Consider the following 24,318-nt stretch of genomic DNA (forward strand, 5'->3'; position numbering starts at 1 on the left):
ACACGGCCATTGAAGATATGAGGTACCTACTAGGATTGCCGGAAACACTTCATCTATACCGGTTGTGCAATCATCTCAGTTGCTACACTGTCTCTTAAGTAACGCGTCTATGTATGCACGGCGTTTCACTTGATCATCGAGAGGACGGACCGACAGAAAATGCTTTCGTATCGCGATTGCCTTGATATAACCGACGACGGATAGGCTCTGTGATGTTGTTGTTTTCTGACGGACTCCAATGCCAATAAGTGTCATTTCATGACATATATCGGTACACATGACTTCTAAAGAGTCTCACACCTTCATAAACAAACCATTTCGGTATCGAGAAGAAAAGCAAACTTGGCTGTTTACGCTCCAGGGTCCTGGCACGTATCAAATGGTCTCTGGCCGCGCGGGTGTGTCCGTGTGTGAGACTGATTGGTGGACGGTCAGACGGGGGAGGGGGGGGGGGGACTTCTGCGGGTAAACCAATGCGAGATGGTCGGTTAGTATTTGGAAGATCGCTCCTGCGGCCGGTCGTGCTGTCGTCAGTCGCAAGTGGTCAGTCGATCGGACTGCAGTCTTGGCTGAGGGGTGAATTCGGCATTGTTCCTAACACGGCAACATGGAGGCAGGTGGCGAATCCAGCACACCCCAAGGTGAGGAACGAGACGCTGTGGAGTGGTTTTCAGAAAGAAGCACTAAAACGCTGGCACGTCTAAAACGCATAATTAATGTTCCCTGAATCTAGGATATGACATCAAATATGTGCACAGACGATAAACTCATTGGATCTGTTCCAGTCGCACTTCCTAACACCTCTTAACTCCTCCAAGATTGCTTCCCTGTTCCAGCGACAGCTCTATACTACAAAGCCATAGGAGGGCCATGCTCCAACCTCCTCTGTCTTGCTCTTGGAGGAGTTTAGAGGTGTTAGGAAGTGCGACTGGAACAGACCCATTGTGTCAGATTGGCTTGGATCAGACAATTTGGTTAGCAGCTTGAGCCGTGACTTATTTTGTTCCATATAGACGTTCAATAGTGTGGTGTCTTAACCCTCGCCCATATTGGTGTTTTTCCAGCCGCGAACGTATAAGGGGGGGGGGGGGTCCGTTGGACCCCCCTCTTGCCGTTTCGCCCTGATCGAGCTAGAGCTTCGCGGAAAAACGAGCGTGTTGCCCGTGATGAGAGGAAGCCGATGAAAACCCAATTTTAAGGTCCTAGGTCCTTGGTTGACCTTCCAGGTCAGGTCAATGACCCAAAAGTCGGGAAAATCGGGACCTTTTAGAACTTCGTAAAGTGTGGTTGCTATGTTTTTTTCCGGGGTGCTGATTACGAATATCATGTTAGTTTTGATCACAGATGATGTCTTCATGCATTTAGTTCAGGTCGGGTCAGGTCAGGTCAGGTCAACCAGAAGGGGTCCTGTCGGGTATTCGTAGGTGGTAGGTGTCAACCGCCTCTGACAGCTTCCTAACATGTTACGAAGGCACCAAAACTACTTCGTAAATGTTCATATGGTTGCTAAATTCGAATTCAGCTCCAAAAACTGGCCTAGCAGCAGGTAAAACTCGAAAAAGTGAACCGAGGTCTTCAAAGATCATTGACCTGACCTTACCTTCAGGTGACCTTGACACCCACCCTAATGCATGAGGGCAACATCATATCACATTTTTGAACGCTTGAAACCACGAAAAGACTGCAAACGCGCGGCTAATGCGAGCCGACATACGCCGAATCGCGATTTCGGCCAAACATGGTCTCGAAAAGTAGGTCACAGGTCAAAGGTCATTTGGGTCAGGGTCATGAAATTTTCAGGGTAGGTAGGTGTAAAATTTATCGACTCCACACTACTGAAAGTCTCGTCGCAATCAGCCGTTATTTACGCGAGTTATTCACGAAAAAACCGAGATGGGTCGGTTCTCCCCCCCCCCCACACACACACCTATGCGGGCGATGGTTAATTGCAGGTATTAATATGTAAATGCGAGAGAAAATAAGCGTTAAGCACTTGGTCCAAACGTCATATTGCTGATACAGTTCGGAGTCTCCATCGACACCATACCTACTCGTAGGCATTTTTGCACAATTACAACTTAACCATTGAGCATACAGATTATAGGATTTACACGGAACGATTCGTTATACAGCCTCCCGCCTCTCCGTTTGCCCTTCGACTGCAATTGATAAGTGTGCATGCTGTGCAATGTGTGCATGTTCACACGGGCCTATACCAACTATACAAGCATACAGCCCAGACGGCCTAGGGTGGAGTGCCTATACGAAGGTCACCTCCCGGCTCTCATGTTGCAGAAGATAAGCGTCTGTTCACACCGGGCCCGCTGAACACGCGGCTGGAGGTGCGACAGGCCATGCTGCGCGACCTGGGTTCGCGGGACGCTACCTTTATATCGACAGTCAAAGACATCCGACGGGGCCTCCTGGAGCTGGCAGGTCAGTCGGGGGACATGGTCACTCTTCAACACGTGAAACTAAGTGTCTTGTTCTGCTGAGCGTAATGTGCTACCGTTCTTAGCTCGGGTACCTACGGGTGGTAATTTGCATACCAGTCGTTGTAAATATGATCCCCAACGCGTAATGGGCTCCTCTTCAGCATGCCAGCCATGTGGTGTCGGAGCGTCGCAGATCTGCTCTTCGTCTCAGTCAGAGTTATTTATTAATACTGTCCGTGTGTCATCAGTCATACGCCTAATGAGATACTGTTTCCAAGGGTCATTTACCATGCGTAGTAAAAGAAAAGAAATTTCGCGCACACGAGTGCGAACTAACCGCGCTAGAGCAATGCATGAATTCATCCCGCGCCGGGCCGGCGCGGGTTGTTTGAACACCCCCTCCCCCTGCGGTTTTTCGCAGATATCTCAAAAAACGGCGGCGCGAAGCGCCGCCGTTTTGGGCAAACCTGTTTTTGCATCTTTTCCGCACATGTGAAAATTTTAGACCCAGGTCGCCTTAGGTCAGGTCACCAGACCAGGTCACGCCAAATGACCTCACCTCAGAAAAATAAGAATGCTCGTCATAGCTACACCGCCTAAACGATTGCCTTGAAACTTTCAGCGATTGATTAGGGCAACATTATCTATAAAATGTATTTCTCAGAATTTTGATATCGGTGACCTAAGGTCAGGTCAGTTTTGCGGCTTCTCCATTGTAAGTCAATGGGAGAAAATTGAAAAGTGTCTGTTTTGCACGAACGCTATTCTAGACACTCTTAACCCTCGCCGGACCTATTGGTTTTCTACATACGCGCCGGCCGAGGGGGGGGGGGGGGGGCGGGTACGACCCCCCTCGCCGTTTCGCCCCTGGTGGAGCTAGCGCGTCGCGGAAAAAGCGAGCGTGTGCGCCGTTACGAGACGCAGAGATGGGTACCCGATTTTAAGGTCCTAGGTCAACCGGTGACCTCTGAGGTCAGGTCAAGTGCCCCAAGGTACGGTTCAGTTTTTGTTGAATAACTTCGCCTAAAAAAAGGCCGCAGAGCCGCGGTTTTGGCTGCATCGTGTTCGCCTCGCTCAGGCGCGTCGAATGATATACTTTTTGTTCGGGTCAGGTCAATTTGGGGTGTTGACCTCAGGTCAAGGTCAGGTCAGCACCCCCAGGTCACGAAGTTGGTCGAAAGAGGTCATGTTGCATATCATTCGATTCGGCAGGTCTTCCTGAGTCCATTGGTGGCTTCCGCGACTCGCTAGCTGAATTTGATCAAGAGTTATTGACGAAAAACTAGTTTGACCTTGATGACGTCATAAATGACGTCACGCAAGGTCAACATTGCAAAAGTGACGCATCTAACCTTGCAAGGAGTGCATCAAATCACGATTCTGTGTGCTTGAGATAGTTGGAGATCGTTCCCGGCGCCAGAATAGCAGTTTTCATTTTTCCCCATTGACTTATAATGGTGAGGTCACGAAAATGACATGACCTCATATGACCTTTAGGAAAAATCCGAGATATACAAATTGTGAGACTCATAATGGATACTAGATCCTGCAAGTTTCATTTCCCTGTGACATCTCCTCTGGCAGTGAGGGCGTTGCGAAGTTGCGACATCTGAAGACCGTGCAGAGGTTCACTTATGACGTCATAGGTCAGTGACCTGACCTGACCCAAAAATGCGGTTGGTGTCAAAAGATCCGGCTTGAATCAAAGATCAGGTTTGCCAAGTTTCAGCTCTCTATCGCCAGCGTGTTCGGAGCTATCGCGAAAAAACCCTATGGGGGGGGCGGCACCCGCCCCCCCCCCCCTCGGCCGGCGAGGGTTAACCCGCGCCCCACTGGGGGGGGGGCTTTCATAGCCCCCTCCCGTTTTTCTGCAGTAACTTCCAAACCACTTGACGTATCGACGCAAAACTTTCAGTAGCTTCACCTGCATCAATTTGACACCTTGTGTTAAAATTTGAACTTCGTAGCTACCATAGGTCGACCGGAAATAACGTCAGAGTGACGTCATGTTCGGCCGATTTCGACGCAAAACATTGAACCACGGCAATCGCTCCCAAGAGCTTAGTTTTTAAGCTAGATCCAATTTCTTTGCATGAAAGGACTCAAAATTGACTGCGCTATCAACTGCTTTCTCGGATTCTCAAAATTTGAAAATTTTGAAAAAAATTATAATAATATTCAAAATTTATATTTTTATATTTTTCAAAAAGTTTTTGACTTTTCGAAAACAACGGAATATATGCGACAGAATACATACTTATGACTAACTCTAGCAAGTTTTAGCTAAATATCTTAAAAAATGGCCAAGGTATACGCGTTATTGCAAAAAATTCACGATTATTAATTTTTCAAATCAATTTTTCAGTACGTTTTTGACATTGTACACCAATATAAATAGCACCATCGTGTTGCTGAACTCAAACTGCATCCAACAGACACCTTTTTTGTTGAAAAATTTTAACTTCAAAATTTGACCTTTTTTACCTGAAAGTGACCTGACCTAGGCTAAATTCGACTCAAAATGACCTCGAATGACTCAGACGACATCAAATTCGAAATCTGTGGCCTAAATGGACCATACAACATGTGTCACGTGACCGACGTATGATATAATATTTCCGTGACCTGTGATGACCTGACCCTGACCTGAAAATCAAAGTATAAGTTTGGTACCCTCCAGGTATCTAGAGCATCTGTTCACGAGTGTGTAAACCAAAAGTGAGCCTGATCTGACTTGTAAGACGGCGGCCAGAGCCCAAAATGTGAACAAGCCGAAATGCTAATAATTTTTACTTTGACCTGACCTGTGACGTCATCGGTGACCTCGAGATCAATGAAATTAGGTTTCGCTCGACAGTTTTTCCGGGGCTATCAGACGCCGTTTGAATTTTGACGATCGGCCCAGTAGTTTCGGCGTTAGGAGGGGGGGGGGGGCTATGGAGAGTCCCCCCCCCCCCCAGTAGGGCGTGTTATACGCAGACCCCAGTGGGGCGCGGGTTAAACATCGAGATGTCGGTAACATTGACACACTGAACCAGAAAATGGCAACTCTGACCCATCGTTATGTCCCCGAGGTCATCTCAGGTCACGAACAGAATCTAACAGTTTTTTCGCTAATAACTTCTGATAGAGGTGTGCTAGAGCGATGAAAACGCCATAGATGTGTTCGGCTCGACGTTGCGTATCGACTGATATGCAGATGACCTTTTCCGGTCAGGTCATGACCTTGACCTGAGGCACAATTATACTTCATTCGACGCGTCTCGACGAGAGGAACACGATGCTGGTGTAAGACACCTCAGTCTTCAGATACAGCCTCCGGTCTTACTGCATGTCTCTGTATTCCTGTGTTCTCAGCTTGACCGAACACACAACACACAACCAGCCGCGCCTCCGGCCGCGCTCCTCACACACACCCTCTGCCCAGCGCTCTGCTCTGCTCTGCTCGCGCGCCGACGCGCGACCGCTTCCCGCCACAGCCGGGAACACGATTTAGCCGTGCATCCTTCACGGCTCTCGGCCACTAAATAATATTATACCTACTTACACTCCTCCCCTCCTATTGAACAATATGCCAACGACAGTCACAACAAACGCTTAATCAAAAGACCAGTGAGCAGGGTCGAACCGTTTCGGGGGGCGTACCTCACGCCCGAAACGGGTGACAGTTCGCGGCCGCTGATCCACATCCCGCGGCGGCTCGGCATCGAACGGCGGCGGCGGGGACGGCGGCGGAACATGTGGTACCTCCGGCCGGTGCGGCACAGCGTCATGAAGCGGTACAGGGTCAGGTGGCGGCACACAGTCAGGTCGCATCTCGGGCAGACGCGGCATCGGCACGTGCGGCAAAACAACAGGTTGCGGTACATAGCGGCCAGCTGTGACACCTTGGGGCGGAAATACAATTGGCGCCCCACCCATACCAGGCACACTATGGGGCCGGGCAATGGGCGTTCCCGGCACATCTCGCCAGAGAGACAACCCATGCGCTCTTGTCGCGGTCCTGTGCCCCTCACTCACAGCCGGCGGGCGCTCCACTGTGTTGTCCGGCTTCAAGCGGTTGTGCACCACCAGACTGCGCCGCTTTCCCTCCTCGCGCACTCGATAGTTCACTGGTCCACATTGTTCTATGATCTCAGCCGCACGCCAAGGCCTCACAAACTTATGATATTCACCGCGCTTCGGTACATTGCGAAACAAGAACACTTTGTCACCCGGGCGATACGACCACTCGTTCATTCTGCGCTCATACAAAGCTTTGTTGCGGTCATGGGACAGCTGATCGCGCTTAATCACATCCTTAAAAGTAAGTCGGAGTGTCTCTCTCAAATCGTCTATGTACTGGGGGAAGGTTGGGGCCCGATCCACAACCGGCCGATCACCCAGCGAGGCTTCCGCCGGCAGGCGGGGCTCTCGCCCAAACATCAAGGCGAACGGAGAGTATCCCGTGCTGTCGTGCACCTGACTCCGGTAGGCGAGCATGAGCATCGGAAGATGCTTATCCCACTCCGTGTGCTGCTCAACAAACTTAGCCAGCATGTTCAAAATGGTGCGATTGGCTCGCTCAGTCATCCCGTTGCCCATAGGGTGATAACTGGATGTCTGAGACTGCTGAATGCCGATCAGTTCGCTCACAGCTTTCATCACCGCACCGACAAAGTTCCGACCTTGGTCCGAGTGCACACGTTTCATGACGCCAAAACGAGAAATAAACTCATTTACAAGAACATTCGCAATCGTAGTAGCCTTTTCATCCGCGAGGGGATACGCTTCAACCCAGCGTGTGAAGTGATCAGTGATCACTAGCAGGTGTTTGTAGCCTCGAGCGGTTTCCGGCAGGTTGGTCACAAGGTCCATGGACACCAGCTCCATCGGCTCGGACGCAGACAACTGCCCCATACTCGCACATGGGCGGGGAGTCGGAGAGTTTCGCGAGGCACAGCGGCGGCACTGTTCGCAAAACTCAGTCACCGTACGCTCCAGGAGCGGCCACCAAAACCTGAGTCGCGCGACTTTCGCCAGCTTTGAAGCGTTGAAGTGCCCACCCGACGGACCATCATGAAGCGACCCCAGCACCACAGGCACGAGCTGGGGTGGGACTACCAGCTGCAGCTGGTCGTGTCCCCTCGGCCCAGCCCGGAACACTCTGTACAGAACATTATCAATCAAACGCAGACGTGACCACTGCCTCCAGTACGGCAGAGCGCCCTTTGACACGGAGGACTGGGAGGGCCGCTGTGTGCTCCCAGCAAGCTGCCTCTTCACCTCCGCCATGGCGGGGTCTGAGTTCTGCGCCGAACACATGAAATCAGAAGGCCACATGGACTGAACGTGGCGAGCTGCGACGGGAGGCGACTGAAAATCCATTGTGTCTGTCTGTGTAGACACCTCCTGCGTGGGGTCCGGCCTCCGACTGAGCGCATCCGGAGCCTCATGTAGCCTACCTGGCCGATGAACAATCTCAAACTGAAACTCGCCCAAAATCTCCAGCCACCGCGCCAGAAGCCCGTCAGGGTTTCTGAAATTCACAAGCCACTGGAGAGCGGCATGGTCTGTGCGGAGCGTGAACTTACGACCCAAAAGGTAATGTCGGAACTGCTGCACAAACGTCACAGCTGCGAGTAGCTCCTTTTTAGTGACTGAATATTGCCGCTGGGATTTAGACAGGCTTTTACTGTCAAATGCCACTGCCCGCTCACCCTGTCCATCCCTCTGCAGCAGAACCGCGCCCATCTTTGACCCTGAACAATCCACGTCTAGTACGAATTCGCTCGCTCCCGGGGAAAAGTCAGGGTATTTCAGAACCGGAGCCGTGCACAGCGCCGCCTTTAGCGAGTCAAAAGCCATCTGAGCCTCCGCATCCCAATGGAAGTCTACGTCTTTCCTGGTGAGGTGATGCAGCGGAGCCGCGATAGCAGCAAAATCTTTGATGTACCGTTTAAAGTACGTTGCCAATCCCAAGAACTGTGACAATGCCTTCTCATTCATAGGCACCGGCCAATCCTTTACTTTGTCTACCTTTTCTGGATCGGGACTGACCCCATCAGACGACACCACGTGACCCAGGTAAGTGATCTCTGATTGAAAGAATTTGCACTTTGAGAGGTTGAGAGTCAAATTCGCAGCCGACAGACGACGGAACACCTTCTCAAGACGTGAAAGATGCGTGTCAAAATCGCCAGAGAAAACCAAAATGTCATCAAAGTAGCTCACTGCATCAGTGGGAGCCAAATCACCCAATACAAGACTCAACAGTCTGGCGAACGAACTCGGGGCACCACTGAGGCCATATGGGCACGTTGTGTATTGCCAAAGCCCAAACGGCAGCGTGATGGACGTTTTGGGTCGATCCTCCTTTCGGATGCTCATCTGGTTGTACCCGCTTTTTAGATCGAGCACCGAAAACAAAGAGTTACCTCCCAGGCTGTCAAGTAGGACATCAACCCTTGGGATTGGAAAGGCTGGCACCTGGCACACGCGGTTAAGTTTTCGAAAATCCCCACAAATTCGCACAGAACCGTCTCTTTTCTTCACCAGGACTACCGGTGATGACCAAGTGCCATCAGACGGCTCCAGCACCCCCTGATCTACCATATCCTGCACGCGCTGCTTTACTTCTGTCTCCAGGTGTGGGGGAATTCGTCTGGGAGCTGATCGCACCGGCTTGGCAGTGCCCGTGTCGATGACGTGCTCAACTAGTGAGCAGTGACCGAGCTGGTCTGAGAACAACGAGGGGTACCGGCGCAACAGAGCAAAGAACTTTTCCCGCTGCTGACTCGTTAGCGACACATCAGACAGATCGACCAAATCCTCCAAGGAACCCGCGCCAGAGCTGGGACCATTTGACACCCCATTGTCTGCATCATTCCCCTCCCCTTCAATGGAGAAGTCGGCTTCCATTGATCCTAGGCCCTTGCCCTTAGACACCGAGACCGAGGATGACGTCACGTTACGCACCACGACCGGAACACTGCCGCCCGGCTTCACATCAACCAGTCCGTCCAGGAACGTCAACCCACTGACTGCGACGTCGGCAATGAACACAGCCTCTCCCTCAAAATCAGCATCATCGACATGGCCGGGGATCACAACCTCACAGTTTGGGGGTATAGCGTACGTTTCCTGTACAGACACCCTGCACACACGAGTCGTCGGTCGCTCAGGCAACACCGTGGCGACCGGCTGACGGTTCACCTGGTTTGCAGGTGTCAGCTGCTTCGTCGATAAGTCAAGAACAAACGGGTACTGCGCGAAAAATCCATGCCCAGGAGGCAGTCGATGGGACCGATTTCGTCGGATACAAACACAGAGAGCGGGTATGACACATTATCGATAACAAAATGCACTGCACACCGACCAAGCAGACGCAACGGCTGTTGAGTTGCAGTTTTAGCGGTGACGTCACAACGTTGTAGCTGGGGACGCGCTGAAATCTGATCATAAATCCGCCTGTTAACTATTGTTATAGCACTTCCTGTATCCACAACAAGCTGCGCTGGCACCTCACTAACCTTTGCCTTGACCGTAATGTCCGACGCCGATGCAGCGCAGTTATTCAAAACTCTCGGTCCCGGCGGCCGAGTGACCGGGGAGCGCGCGCGCCGCCCTGAGCGCCCTCCCCTCCGGCGTTTCCCGAGAGGCGGCACGTGCGCTGAACATGGCCCACCTTCCCACAGGCAAAGCACCTGGCTAGACGGAAACGACAATCTGGTTTCCCGTGACCCGTCTCCCCACAACACAGACATATGGGCATTGACACGTCACACTCCTGTCGTCCCCGGGCCCGGTCATGCCTCATCTGTCCCATCCGGTTAGTAGCAGCCAGCTGCAACTCCAGCTGCCCAATGCGGCGCAGAATTTGCTCCAGCACTGATGGTTCTGCAGCCTCGCCTCCCACTTTACGCACCCCCGGTCGCTCTGAGTCCGATCCGGCCGGCCCAGCCTCCGCCTGGTCGAGGGCGGGCTCGGACCGGGCGCCATCGCCGCCCACTGCACACACGCGCTGTCCCTGGCCCACCGGTCCCCGAGACAGACGATCAGCAGCCAGCACGTTTTGCACACTTTTTACGGCTGCATCAAAGGTCACAGATCCCAAAGACACCACTGCATGAGCCAACCGCTGAGGCAAGGCGGCCAGGAAATAGTGAAAGAGATGCGTATCAGGCGAGTGGGCGCCAAACACGGCAGTGACCAGGCCGCGCAGCTGAACAATGAAGGTGTCCAGTGACTGAGCCGTCGGGTCGAATTTGAGCGCCTGCAGCGCGCTGTGGCAGTCCAAGGCGCTAGCGTCCGGGAACACGGCTCCGAGACGGTCTAGCAGAGTGTCGATTGAGCCGTCAGCAGGACGCTCAAACGTGTCGAACGCCTCTCGGGCCGCTCCATCCAGACACAGCGGCAAACAGTTCAGAGTGGCCTCACCCGTGAACGACTGCACGGCACAAAAACTCTGAAATCCTCTCGGAAACGACGAAATGACCCCCGACCGTCATACCTGGGTGGCGCGAAGTGAGCCATTTCCTCTTGAGATAATCACGACGTCGTCGTAAATCACTGCGTATCACTTGGGGCGTGAAAAAATCAAATGTTTATATAACAGCTCGCAGCTGATCGGTTCCGTGTCAAACAATTTATCAGGCCAAGACTGTGTTAGGCCAACACAACCCGGTTCGCAACCACAACCACCGCTGCCACCAATGTAAGACACCTCAGTCTTCAGATACAGCCTCCGGTCTTACTGCATGTCTCTGTATTCCTGTGTTCTCAGCTTGACCGAACACACAACACACAACCAGCCGCGCCTCCGGCCGCGCTCCACACACACACCCTCTGCCCAGCGCTCTGCTCTGCTCTGCTCGCGCGCCGACGCGCGACCGCTTCCCGCCACAGCCGGGAACACGATTTAGCCGTGCATCCTTCACGGCTCTCGGCCACTAAATAATATTATACCTACTTACACTGGCAAAGTAATGCCATGGCTCTTTTGAGTCAAAAGTTATTGCCGAAAAAAAAAACACTTTTCGTAAAAACGGCTAATTTTGAGTTTTTGCCCGCTGGAGGTTAAACCGTTGACCTGAGGTCAAATCTGTGACCAATATTCAGAAAGGTCTGTAAAAGGGCTATCGATTGCGCTTTTTCGCGGCGCTGTGTAGCTCTATCGGTTCCCGAGATAGCCGTCGGCAGTTTCCAAAATGTTGAAATAGTCAACATTTTACCTTTGGTGACCTCTGGTGACGTGACCTTTGACCTGACCCAAAAAATGTTCCAAGTGTTTTCGTCCTTATTTTGGACGTTCTTTCGCTTGCCGCTTACCACGTGTCGTTACGTGGCCCAGGAGCCGAGTTAAAAGGGGGTGTTCACTGTTCAGACCCCCCGGCCCGGCGCGGAATCTCGGAGGCACAGGCCATTTTGCGTCCTTCGACGGCACAAGGGGGGGGTACGAACCCCCCCTCGCGTCTGGCCCCTGATCGAGCGAGCGTGTTGCCCGTCAGGAGAGGTAGCCGATGATACCCAATTTTAAAATCCTAGGTCATCGGGTGACCTTCCAGGTCAGGTCAATGACCCGAAAACCGGGAAAATCGGGACCTGTTAGAAAGTCGTAACCCAGCCAGCAATTCACTTGGGCTGAACTGTGGCAAACGTCGGGCAGCTTGGGCTTAGCTTGGGTTTGCCCACTTTGATCAAAATCAATGTATTTTTTACTAGGGCTGAGCTTGGGCATGCCGCAGCTATGCCCACGTGCGGATAGCAGTAGCTCAGCCCGACATCTGCCCGCGCATCCAAAACAGGCTTAACTTGGGCGGAGCGCGGGCTGATCAAGCTGGCTGTGTCCTTCGGCTAACTGGAGTAAAGCCAGAGTTTAGCCATACTTGTTCGGCTGTTCGCGCATGCGTAGTTCTGCGCCAATCATGTGCAGCGTTTGTGACAGTCTGCGCGCTGTGCGACGAAACGACACACCGGTGTTGGGGCATTTGGTGGTTGATGTTTGGGCGCGTGTGACAGCGCGAAGAAGGGATAGTGCTCATTGCTCTTATCAAGTGGACTGGCATGGAGTTTTACGGTAGGTAATTGTATTGAATGGTGCGCTTGATCGTATGTAAACGTCATTATTTTGACTGAGTTTCACGCCATCAAACATGAAGCTGAATAGCTGTTCAGCCTGGCGACTTATACCCTCGCTCAGAAAAGCCACATTCCGTGCCTTTATGTATATCTTTGTGAAATACCAGCACTTCTGAACCAGGAAAATGAAATACAAAACACTATTTATTTATCTAACTAACTAACTAACTAACTAACTAACAATATTTATCTACTTATCACCGAGCACGCTCATTCTCTGTCCGCGTTGAAAAATTCGAATGCACATTTTATACGGATCAATGAGAAGTGCTGTTACAGTATTAATGCAACAATAAGTTATTTTTCAAGCAAACATGCAATGTAAATTAAACCAATTGATCTCTTTTTCAGGTATAGTCGGTCAAATATGTATCTTTCCCGGCCGGCCCTCCCCTCGCTGGGCAGGTCGGTAACTTGGCTGAATCCGCCGGCCGCTGCGAGTACTACGGAGGGGAGGGGACAGGTTGTGCGGTTGCCGCGTCGGCCAATGAGCGCGGACCTGGCGAGCGGGCTGGGGCCACGGCGTGTTGACCTAATATGGTCAAAGGTTCATGCCCTGCGGGTATGGTCTGCGGCCAGCTGGCCCACTGCACAGTGGGGATTTTTCCGATCTAGCACCTATTTATTCGTAGAGGGCAAACCATAGGTAGAATTGTAGCCAGATTGTGCACAGATGTTGGCTGGTGTGTCCTGGTGAGAATTTTACCTGTAAATGTGCATAATCAACATAGTAGGTATAGGGGGTTCAATTGGACCCCCCGCTCAGCCGTTTGGCCCCTGATCAAGCTAGAGCTTCGCGGAAAAGTCAAGCGTGCTGCCTATGACGAAATTAGGCCGAATATATCCAATTTCAAAGTCCAAGGTCATAAGCTGACTTTCCAAGTCAGTTTAATGACCCAACTAAAGTTGGGAAATCGAGACCTCTTGAAACTTCGCAAAGTTAGGGTGTTACGGGGTATTTTGGGGTGCTGATCACGAATTTCATGTTAGTTTTGATCACAGACGATGTCTTTATGCATTTAGGCCAGGTCGGGTCAGGTCAGGTTAGATCAATATTAGGCGTCCTGCCGGCCATCCATAGAAGTGTCACCTACTACTGATAGCTTCGTAACATGGAACGAAGGCACTAGTACTACTTCGTAAAAATTCAAATGGTTGCTAAAATCGAAATCAGCACCACAAACTACCCTAGAAACAAGTAAAACTCGAAAAAGTGAACCAAGGTCATCAAAAGGTCAATGACCATGACTTGACCTTCACGTGACCTTGACTCCCACCATTATGCATGGCACCAACATCATTTCACATATCTGAACGTTTAAAACCACAAAAAGACTGGAAACCGCGGATAATGTGAGCTGGCATACGCCGAATCGCGATTCCGACCAAACATGGTCTCGAGAAATAAACCACAGGTCAAAGGTCAGTTGGTTCAGAGTCATGAAATTTTTAGGTTAGATGTAAAATTGATGATCTCGAGGGTAGGTACCGAAAGTTTCGGCGCGATCGGCCGCTTTTTGCGCGAGTAATTTGCGGAAAACCATGGGGTTTTATCCGACCCCTTCCCCTCCCCCTCCCCACAAGTGCGATGGTTAACCCGCGCGGGGCTGGGGTCTCCAGCCGAACGCGCGGGGCTGGGGGGGGGGTAAATTTTACCCCCCCTGTTATCTCCCGAACTAATGGTCCGATTTGGAAAATTCAAACGCCAATCGAAATCTCTCATCACGAACTACTAAAAACATGTACTTAATTTAAAGTTTAAGGTCAAGGTCAAGGTCAGGTCAAGGGTACAAATTGCAAGTTTCTACAGTATCGGCCTTGCACCGTAGTTGCCGAAGAATGGAGTCATGGACTGAGACTGATCGCCCAAAACGTGTTCTTAGGCTACCAAGACAATATTCGTTGCATACAATATCATTCAGAGGTCAAGGTCAAGGTCAGGTCAGGTCAGGTCAGGTCACCAAAAAACAAAATATAGAAAAGGGCATGTGCGACACATGTTTTATGGGTCATTTTACTCATAGAATTCAATAGGCACACTCAATAAGTGATATGGACCACCTCTGGATGAATTTCAAGTCGAGGTCAGGTCAAGGTGAGGTCAAGTGAGGTCAAATTTTGAAGTTGGTTGTTAAGGCCTAAAAAGGTGTCTATCTGATGCAGTTTTTCACGGCGAATCGAATGGTGCTATTTTTGTTTCCGTACGAGGTCTAGAATTTCCAAAAAAGTCATTTTTCAAAAAAATTGTGTGTCGCGACGTCATAAAATTTTGAATAACTCCCACATTTTTGAACCGATTCTTCTAAAATTTGGTATGTAGGTGCACATAGACCACTTCTCTGACATATATTCCGGTTTTTTCGATAGAATCAAAATTTTGGATTTTATAATGATTTTCCAAAAAAAGTCAGTTTTTTGAAAAAAATTAGGCCAAAATCCAAAATTTTCAAAAAACCGAGATAGCCATTTGATAGACCAAGTAAAATTACGTATAACCTTTTTTGTTACGTCTTGATTCCTTTAAAAATGAAGATGTTAGCGGCGTTTGAACTTTTGCCGTTTTTGAGGCGAAAATGGCGAACATGACGTCACTAAAACGTCAATTTCTCAAAAAATTTCCGACGGATTTCGCTCAAATTTTCAGGGAACGTGTCAAATTGATGTAAGAAAAGGTACTGAAAGTTTGGCGGCGCTGCGCGCCGCCGTTTTTGAGATATCGCAAAAATTCGCGAGGGGGGGTAAAATTTACCCCCCCCCAGCCCCGCGCGGGTTAATAAGGTTACGGTATGTATAATTTACGCTTGTCATCCTATTCCTAATGAATGTGTCTCAGAAAATATGCATCATATAAATCACGAAGTAAAATTATTCGCCTATGTCCTGAACATACCTATATCGTGCTGTTTGCCCTAGCGCTCCTCGAGTGGGGTGTTAAGATACTCTAATGTGAATATTCCGTGTTCAGGCAAGTTTCGGCAGCCAAACCAGGCGTTGTCTTGTGCAGAAGAAAGTGGCGAATTCGATAGGATATATTTCGGAGTGGAAAAGTGTGGAGAACATTGTTGATTTCCTACATTTATTTAGAATACCATTCCTTCAATATGGTGTCTGTAAGGGTTTTTTGTAAAGGGCATTTTTGTGACCTTAGTAAGATTGTGGCATACTTTCTGTTTGCCATTCCATTCCTAATAAAGGTGCCTTTCAGACGATATGCAACTTTAAGACCTCGCAAGATTAAAACCAACAGGACAGGACAATGAAATTGAGCTATACTTTCGGGCCTTGCTGAGCCCATTGAGTAATCACGCATGAGTGTGAACTTTGGGCGCATTTTTCCTAGTTTTGCTGTGGACATACAGATAAAACAATGCCATATATGAAAAATTCAGACATTTTTTAGCCCTACTGACACAAAAAATAAACAAAAATCAAAAAAAAAATATTTTTTGAATTAATAGGCGCTAGATCGGAAAAATCCCCACTGTGCACTGATTGAGCCACAGCACCGGGTCGCGGAAAAGTTTCGATAGGTATCTGAATTGGAGAGTGGAGAACGTTAGCTTAGGTTTGAGATGCCGGGACCAGGGACCTGCAACACCATGATCCTGAATATATTGTGTGGATCGGGTGGCATTCAGATGAAGTTGAAATTTATCCCATTGACTTATAATGGGGAGGTTGTGAGATTGACCTGACCTCAGGTCATAGATAAAAAATCCGAGACATACATTTTGTGGATATTGTCACCCTTACTAACTCCTGAAAGTTTCATATCGATCGGTCAACAGTTGTAGCTTTGGTGCAAGTTCAAACTTTTTGTGACGTTAGGTCACTCAAACCGACCTGTTGACCTGACCTTAAGTCATATAAGGTCAAAATTCGCACACAGTATGCGCAATAGATGGAAAAACAGGTATGCAAAATTTGGTGGCGCTGCACGCCGCCGTTTTTCGGCTATCTGCGAAAAACCTGGGGGGGGGGCGCAAATCGCCCCCCCCCCCGGCCCGGCTAAGATTTTCAGTAGATATGGCTTAACGCTTTCCCGTTAATGCCAAAAAAAAAAGTTTTTGCTTTATCAAAAAATAACCGGTCATAATTCGATTAAATATTTCTCTTGCGCTAATCATCATATCACCAAGCATTAGATCGTATCAAGAGCAACCATCTTAATTTTTAGGTCAGCGACCCCTGTTGAAACACCAGATAATCCTTTGATAGCTCATAGCACTCAGTCTACAATTTACACGGCGCATGAAAGCACAGCCATCATTAGACCATCGCGCTGCCCTCACATTCGTTAGATTCCTAACGCATCCGCTTGCTCGCCTCTCCCGGCCAGACCCGCCGGAGCACCCGGCGGCGAGGCCGTCCAGTGCTGGTCTGCGGTCACTCTCCAGCCGGCCGCTGTGTAGCTCCGCCCCCCGCGCGTGACGTCACAGGGCCGCCAGAGCCGCCAGGGCAGCTGGGGTGTGGGCTCAGCCAACTATCGAATCCAGACCGTAGCGCCACTTGGCGGCCGGGAAAGATACATATTTGACCGACTATACGTACCATTAGAGCAAATGGTTCCAAAAAATGGAATAGTTATACAAACCAGGACCGGGTTGACGCCGCTGTCGCCCTCGCCAAGTGGTTTAGCGGAAACTGCCTGCTTATAATTAAGTAGGTATACCTACACATACGGAAACTGCGCCGAAAGCTGGCCGACCACCTACTGCAGATGTGTGTGTGTCTGTGTGGAGGAGCCAGACGCCTCCAAAGCTCCCATTCACCAGAGTGAAGTTCTTTATAAACGATTGTTTGCTAATTGCTTTATCCCTCGCCCGTATAGGGGGGGGGGGGTCGAACGGACCCCCCCCCATGGTTTTTCGCGAATAACTCGCGTAAAAAGCGGCCGATCGCGACAAAACTTTCAGTACCCTCGCGTTAATCAATTTTACATCTACTCTGAAAATTTCATGACCCTGACCCCAATGACCTTTGACCTGTGACCTACTTTTCGAGACCATGTTTGGCCGGAATCGCGATTCGGCGTATGTCGGCTCGCATAAGCCGCGCGTTTGCAGTCTTTTCGTGGTTTCAAGCGTTCAAACATGTGATATGATGTTGCTCCCATGCGTTAGAGTGGGTGTCAAGGTCACCTGAAGGTCAAGTCAGGTCATTGACCTTTGATGACCTCGGTACACTTTTTCGAGTTTTACATGTTTCTAGGTCAGTTTTTGCAGCTGAATTCGAATTTAGCAACCATTTGAACATTTACGAAGTAGTTTTGGTGCCTTCGTAACATGTTACGAAGCTATCAGAGGCGGTTGACACCTACTAGGAATACCCAGCAGGACCCCTACTGGTTGACCTGACCTGACCTGACCCGACCCGGACTAAATGCATGAAGACATCATCTGTGATCAAAACTAACATGATATTCGTGATCAGCACCCCGAAAAACCCCGTAGCAGCTTACGACGTTCTAACAGGTCCCGATTTTCCCGACTTTTGGGTCATTGACCTGACCTGCAAGGTCAACCAATAACCTAGGACCTTAAAATTAGGTATCATCGGCTTCCTCTCGTCACGGGCAACACGCTCGTTTTTTCCTCGAAGCTCTAGCTCGATCAGGAACGAAACGGCAAGGGGGGGGTCCAACGGACCCCCCCCCCCCCCCTTATACGTTCTCGGCTGGAAAAACACCAATACGGGCGAGGGTTATGTCTTATGAGCGATTACTTGCTGTCCTTACTTTATGCTTTCGGTTAAGTGTTCAACCAAGTATTATGAACGCCGAACGGGGAGGGAGGATAGCGGGTCTTGTGATTGATTTATAGTTTTGATGGCGCTTTTTCATGACTCATGCCATATTATTGCTGCAGTTTGCAGTCCACTGTTTCATGTATTTGTGTTTCATTTGACGTGTCTGTAGTCGTTTGAAATAAACATTCAATCAAAGTCAACCATTACTTTCCTTTCGCAATGCTCGATGACCGGTTAACAGAGCATATGAGTGACCGTAGCAATTTCAAATATGCATTAAAACCACACAACCTGCTGAAAGTGCATTGGCTGCTCCTTGCTACTTGATCCAGTGTGAAGCAAAAGCAAGATGGAGTCAAGTCGAGACTTGAGAAAACAGGAGCCGTCACTCGAGCCGAACCCAAGTAAAGCCACAGCAGTTTGCAATGTATAAACCCCACTCACTTCTATGGCTTAACCCTCGCCGGCCGAGGGGGGGGGGGGCGGGTGCCGCCCCCCCCATAGGGTTTTTTCGCGATAGCTCCAAACACGCTGGCGATAGAGAGCTGAAACTTGGCATACCTGACCTTTGATCCAAGCCGCATCTTTTGACACCAACCGCATTTTTGGGTCAGGTCAGGTCACTGACCTATGACGTCATAAGTGAACCTCTGCACGGTCTTCAGATGTCGCAACTTCGCAACGCCCTCACTGCCAGAGGAGATGTCACAGGAAAATGAAACTTGCAGGATCTAGTATCCATTATGAGTCCCACAACTTGTGTATCTCGGATTTTTCCTAAAGGTCATATGAGGTCAGGTCATTTTCGTGACCTCACCATTATAAGTCAATGGGGAAAAATTCAAACTGCTATTCTGGCGCCGGGAACGATCTCCAACTATCTCAAGCACACAGAATCGTGATTTGATGCACTCCTTGCAAGGTTAGATGCGTCACTTTTGCAATGTTGACCTTGCGTGACGTCATTTATGACGTCATCAAGGTCATATTAGTTTTTCGTCAATAACTCTTGATCTAATTGAGCTAGCGAGTCGGGAAAGCCACCAATGGACTCAGGACGACCTGCCGAATCGAATGATATGCGACATGACCCCTTTCGACCAACTTCGTGACCTGGGGGTGCTGACCTGACCTTGACCTGAGGTCAACACCCCAAATTGACCTGACCCGGACAAAAAGTATATCATTCGACGCGCCTGAGCGAGACGAACACGATGCTGCCAAAATCGGCGCTCTGCGGCCGTTTTTTGCGAAGTTATTCACCAAAAACTGAACCGTACCTTGGGGCACTTGACCTGACTTCAGAGGTCACTGGTTGACCTAGGACCTTAAAATCGGGTACCAATCTCTGCGTCTCGTAACGGCGCACACGCTCGTTTTTTTCCGCGACGCGCTAGCTCCACCAGGGGCGAAACGGCGAGGGGGGGGGCGTACCCGCCCCCCCCCCTCGGCCGGCGCGTATGTAGAAAACCAATAGGTCCGGCGAGGGTTAAGTCGGGATAGACAGGGCACACAGAGTGGGCTTGCCGGAGTTCAGCCCGCTCGGGCCCAGAGTAATCTCCATTATATAAATGGATTCACTGCTCGGGCTTAAATCGGGCTAACGCCAATCGTCGCTCAACTAGGGCTAAACTACGGCTGCCCGGAGCTCGCAGAGCGGGCATACCTCCGGCAGAGCATGGGCTTTAGTCGGCGTTTCTGTGTCATACGCCGACTTTAGCCCAAGCCCTAGCCGACTTTAGCCCGACTAAAAATCTTGGGCAATCCGCACTTGAGCCTGCTTGGGCCCGGAGCAAAATTGCTGGCTGGGAAAGTGTGGCTGCTATGTGGTTTTCCGGGGTGCTGATCATGAATATCGTGTTTATAGTTTTGATCAGAGATGATGTCTTTACGCATTTAGACCAGGTCGGGTCAGGCCAGGTCAATCAACCGGTAGGGGTTGTGACGCCGTGACGGGTATTCGTAATACGTGTCAACCGCCTCTGACAGCTTCGTAACATGTTACCAAGGCACCAAAACTACTTCGTAAATGTTCAAATGGTTGCTAAATTTGAATTCAGCTCCAGAAACTAGCATAGAAACATGTAAAACTCGAAAAAGTGAACCGAGGTCACCCGAGGTCACCAAAGGTCAATAACCTGACCTGACCTTCAGGTGACCTTGACACCCACCCTTATGTATGGGAGCAACATCAAATCACAATGTTTGAATGTTTGAAACCACGAAAAGCTTGCAAACGCGCGGCTAATGCGAGCCGACATACGCTGAATCGCGATTCCGATTTCCGGCCAAACATGGTCTCGGAAAAGAGGTCACAGGTCAAAGGTCATTTGGGTCAGGGTCATGAAATTTTCAGGATAGGTGTAAAATTGATCAATGCGAGGGTATTGAAAGATTCGTGGCAATCGGCCACTTTTTACGCGAGTTATTCGCGAAAAACCTTACGGGCGGGGGTTGCATCAACCTAACCTAGCCCCCTGTGCCGGCGAGGGTTAAATAACTTGGCTTTTATTTGAATTGAGGGTAAATGTTTTATCGTTAAGATTTAGGTACTTAAGCTTATGTCGCTTGCCCTATGTGCTATGCGTCTATGAGTGCGTTTTTTTATCACTCGCAAGTTTGTGACAAAATCTGCCAAATAGCTGGATAACCCATACAGCAGCCCTGGTGATAACACTTTTTCTCTTTATCCCGCAGGTGTGTCAGACGAAGTGTTCACAGCGGTACCGATGCAGGGCAGCGGGACGTTCTCAGTTGAGGCCGTGCTTCAGACGGCGTCACCCCGCGACGGTGCAAAGGTCAGCTCAGGTCACCTCAGGTCAGGTCACATTTTAACGCAGTGGGTAAAGGATAAAATTGAAATAGGTCGATCATCCTCCTTTTCTTCCCATTCCATGTTTCTCCGTACCTAAACGCCACGAAACCAATGTTTTGCCTTTTACCGTAAGATGATCAGTAAAGTCGAATACTTTCGCCAGGCTTATCCCCGCTGAACCTATTGGTTTTGCACAATACGCCTGGCCGAGAGAGATGGAATTCGCGCAGCTCGCCGCTGCACCCCCAATTAACCCAGTCGCCGGACCTATTGGTTTTCTACATACGCGCCGGCCGAGGGGGGGGGGGGGTACGACCCCCCCCCTCGCCGTTTCGCCCCTGGTGGAGCTAGCGCGTCGCAGAAAAAACGAGCGTGTGCGCCGTTACGAGACGCAGAGATTGAAACCCGATTTTAAGGTCCTAAGTCAACCGGTGACCTCTGAGGTCAGGTCAAGTGCCCCAAGGTACGGTTCAGTTTTTGGTGAATAACTTCGCAAAAACGGCCGCAGAGCGCCGATTTTGGCAGCATCGTGTTCGTCTCGCTCAGGCGCGTCGAATGATATACTTTTTGTCCGGGTCAGGTCAACTTGGGGTGTTGACCTCAGGTCAAGGTCAGGTCAGCACCCCCAGGTCACGAAGTTGGTCGAAAGAGGTCATGTCGCATATCATTCGATTCGGCAGGTCTTCCTGAGTCCATTGGTGGCTTTCCCGACTCGCTAGCTCAATTTGATCAAGAGTTATTGACGAAAAACTAATATGACCTTGATGACGTCATAAATGACGTCACGCAAGGTCAACATTGCAAAAATGACGCATCTAACCTTGCAAGGAGTGCATCAAATCACGATTCTGTGTGCTTGAGATAGTTAGAGATCGTTTCCGGCGCCAGAATAGCAGTTTTCATTTTCCCCATTGACTTATAATGGTGAGGTCACGAAAATGACCTGACCTCATATGACCTTTAGGAAAAATCCGAGATATGCAAGTTGTGGGACTCATAATGGATACTAGATCCTGCAAGTTTCATTTCCCTGTGACATCTCCTCTGGCAGTGAGGGCGTTGCGAAGTTGCGACATCTGAAGACCGTGCAGAGGTTCACTTATGACGTCATAGGTCAGTGACCTGACCTGACCCAAAAATGCGGTTGGTGTCAAAAGATCCGGCTTGGATCAAAGGTCAGGTATGCCAAGTTTCAGCTCTCTATCGCCAGCGTGTTCGGAGTTATCGCGAAAAAAACCCTATGGGGGGGGGCGGCACCCGCCCCCCCCTCGGCCGGCGAGGGTTAAAGGGACCCTTCCACCTTAACATTAGATTTGAGTTGAGATATCCAAAATGGGGTCCCTGGCTCACAATTACCGGTTTCGGCACTCACAACATCGAGAAATGCCTTAAATCGGAAATATTGAATTTCAAAATTGCAGCATTTTGATTCAGAGGGGCTAATGCATAGGAATACCCCTCTGAATGTGTGACGTCATCGCAGATATCTAACGATTTTTAAATGTTTGACTAAAACATTTTGTAGCACGCGGTGGTATATGCTGCTTTGCGCGCAACAAATGCCGCACTTTCAAATAAAGTCGCTAGGAACAGCGGAGATCCCAAAAAGTAAACAAAACTAAATGTCTAATATCTTGAAGACCGGTGAATATTTTTCGATGAAATTTGGTACCTAGATATTCGTTTTTGCTCTTTCTGAACCGAGCGACATCACTTTCATGCCAATTCATTAGCTTTTTTGAAGGTGGGAGGGTCCCTTTAAGCCAGAAACCTCGCCAAAAAGGAGCGTGTGCGCCGTTACGAGGCACAGCAATAGGTACCCGCTTTTAACCCTCGCTGGCACAGGCCATTTTGCGTCCTTCGACGGCACAAGGGGGGGGGGGGTTGGTACGACCCCCCCTCGCGTTTGGCCCCTGATCGAGCTAGAGCTTCGCAGAAAATACGAGCGTGTTGCCCGTCACGAGAGGAAGCCGATGATAGATTCAGATTCAGATTCAGATATGTATTCATCGAGGGTCCACAGCAAAAAGTGGCTTTTCACCTGACACGTAAAGCAGATAAAACCGATAAAACATAGGGTAAGTAGACATGGTATGGCATCATCATAGCACACACAAATCACGCACACGACATTCACACCAATACCACCTCAGTGACGTCTGGTAAGAATCGCGTTTTTTGCCTCTCGACGGAACGATGGCAAATACGGATCCAAGTTCATGTCGTTGAACATCGAGACCCCCCTGATACACAGTCGGCGCCTCCCCGTCTCGGTTCGGGGTCGTGGTTGTGTCAATCTGCCGGCGTGCCTTGTGTTGTGGTCATGTAGGTCGCGGGCTAATGGACCGATGGTTTGACTGATATATTCAGGAGTTCTCGTGGTGATAGCTCGCTGGACTGCGCAGATAGTGTGGTACTCGGCTAACTCACCAGCTCGCAGCCAGCCGAACCGCTCGATGACATCGGAGATGTGGTCACTGCGTCTGCGACCGCTGACGACCCGCGCACCCCATTGATACCCAATTTTAACCCTCGCCCTGGCAGGAGGGGGGTCGATGCGACCCCCCTAAGGTTTTTCGAAGATAGCGTAAAAATGGCGGCGCGCAGCGCCGCCAAGTTTGGCACAGCCTATGGGGCAACCTTTTTACATATGACCTGAAAATTTCAGGTCCGGGTGACCTTGGGTCAGGTCACCAGGTCAGAAAAACCGGTACAAGGTCATGGTCAAATTTCAATTTTCTTTTTGCACCTGTCCAACTCACAGTTTTGCACTGATTTCCTTCAAACTTTCAGGATGTACTAAGTTCACCGAGTTGTATAACATATAGTTCGGGTTTTTTGAGGTCACTGACCTGAGGTCAGTTAGAGGTCATTACGTCGTAATGTTAAGCCTATGGGAAAATACTAAATTCGGAAAATACTGGAGATATCCGCTTCGTTCTATCACTTTTGCGATTTGAAACCACAGTAATTAACCCGCGCCGGGCCGGGGGGGTGTTTGAACACCCCCCTTGCGGTTTTTCGCAGATATCTCAAAAACGGCGGCGCGGAGCGCCGCCGTTTTTGGCACACCTGTTTGTGCATCTTTTCCGCACATGTTGTTAAAATTTCAGACCCAGGTCACCTTAGGTCAGGTCACCAGGTCACGCCAAGTGACCTCACCTCAGAAAAAATAAGAATGCTCGTCATAGCTACACCGAC

At 49.9% G+C, this 24,318-nt stretch overlaps 1 protein-coding gene across 1 annotated transcript in view; it reads left to right on the top strand.

Moving 5' to 3' along the window:
• The first annotated feature begins 508 nt into the window (after nt 1-508).
• The window catches only part of LOC122379705 (2-aminoethylphosphonate--pyruvate transaminase-like), a 29,128-nt gene continuing 5,318 nt past the window's right edge, over nt 509-24,318 (top strand). The window contains exons 1-3 of the mRNA XM_043362106.1: nt 509-641; nt 2,296-2,436; nt 21,000-21,100. Of these exons, the coding sequence (XP_043218041.1) occupies nt 608-641; nt 2,296-2,436; nt 21,000-21,100 (276 nt within the window). The 5' untranslated portion in view covers nt 509-607. The remainder of the gene's footprint in view (nt 642-2,295; nt 2,437-20,999; nt 21,101-24,318) is intronic.

The sequence above is a fragment of the Amphibalanus amphitrite genome, unplaced genomic scaffold, assembly GCF_019059575.1.
Source record: "Amphibalanus amphitrite isolate SeventyFive unplaced genomic scaffold, NRLGWU_Aamphi_draft 000083F_arrow, whole genome shotgun sequence".
Classification (NCBI taxonomy): domain Eukaryota; kingdom Metazoa; phylum Arthropoda; class Thecostraca; order Balanomorpha; family Balanidae; genus Amphibalanus; species Amphibalanus amphitrite.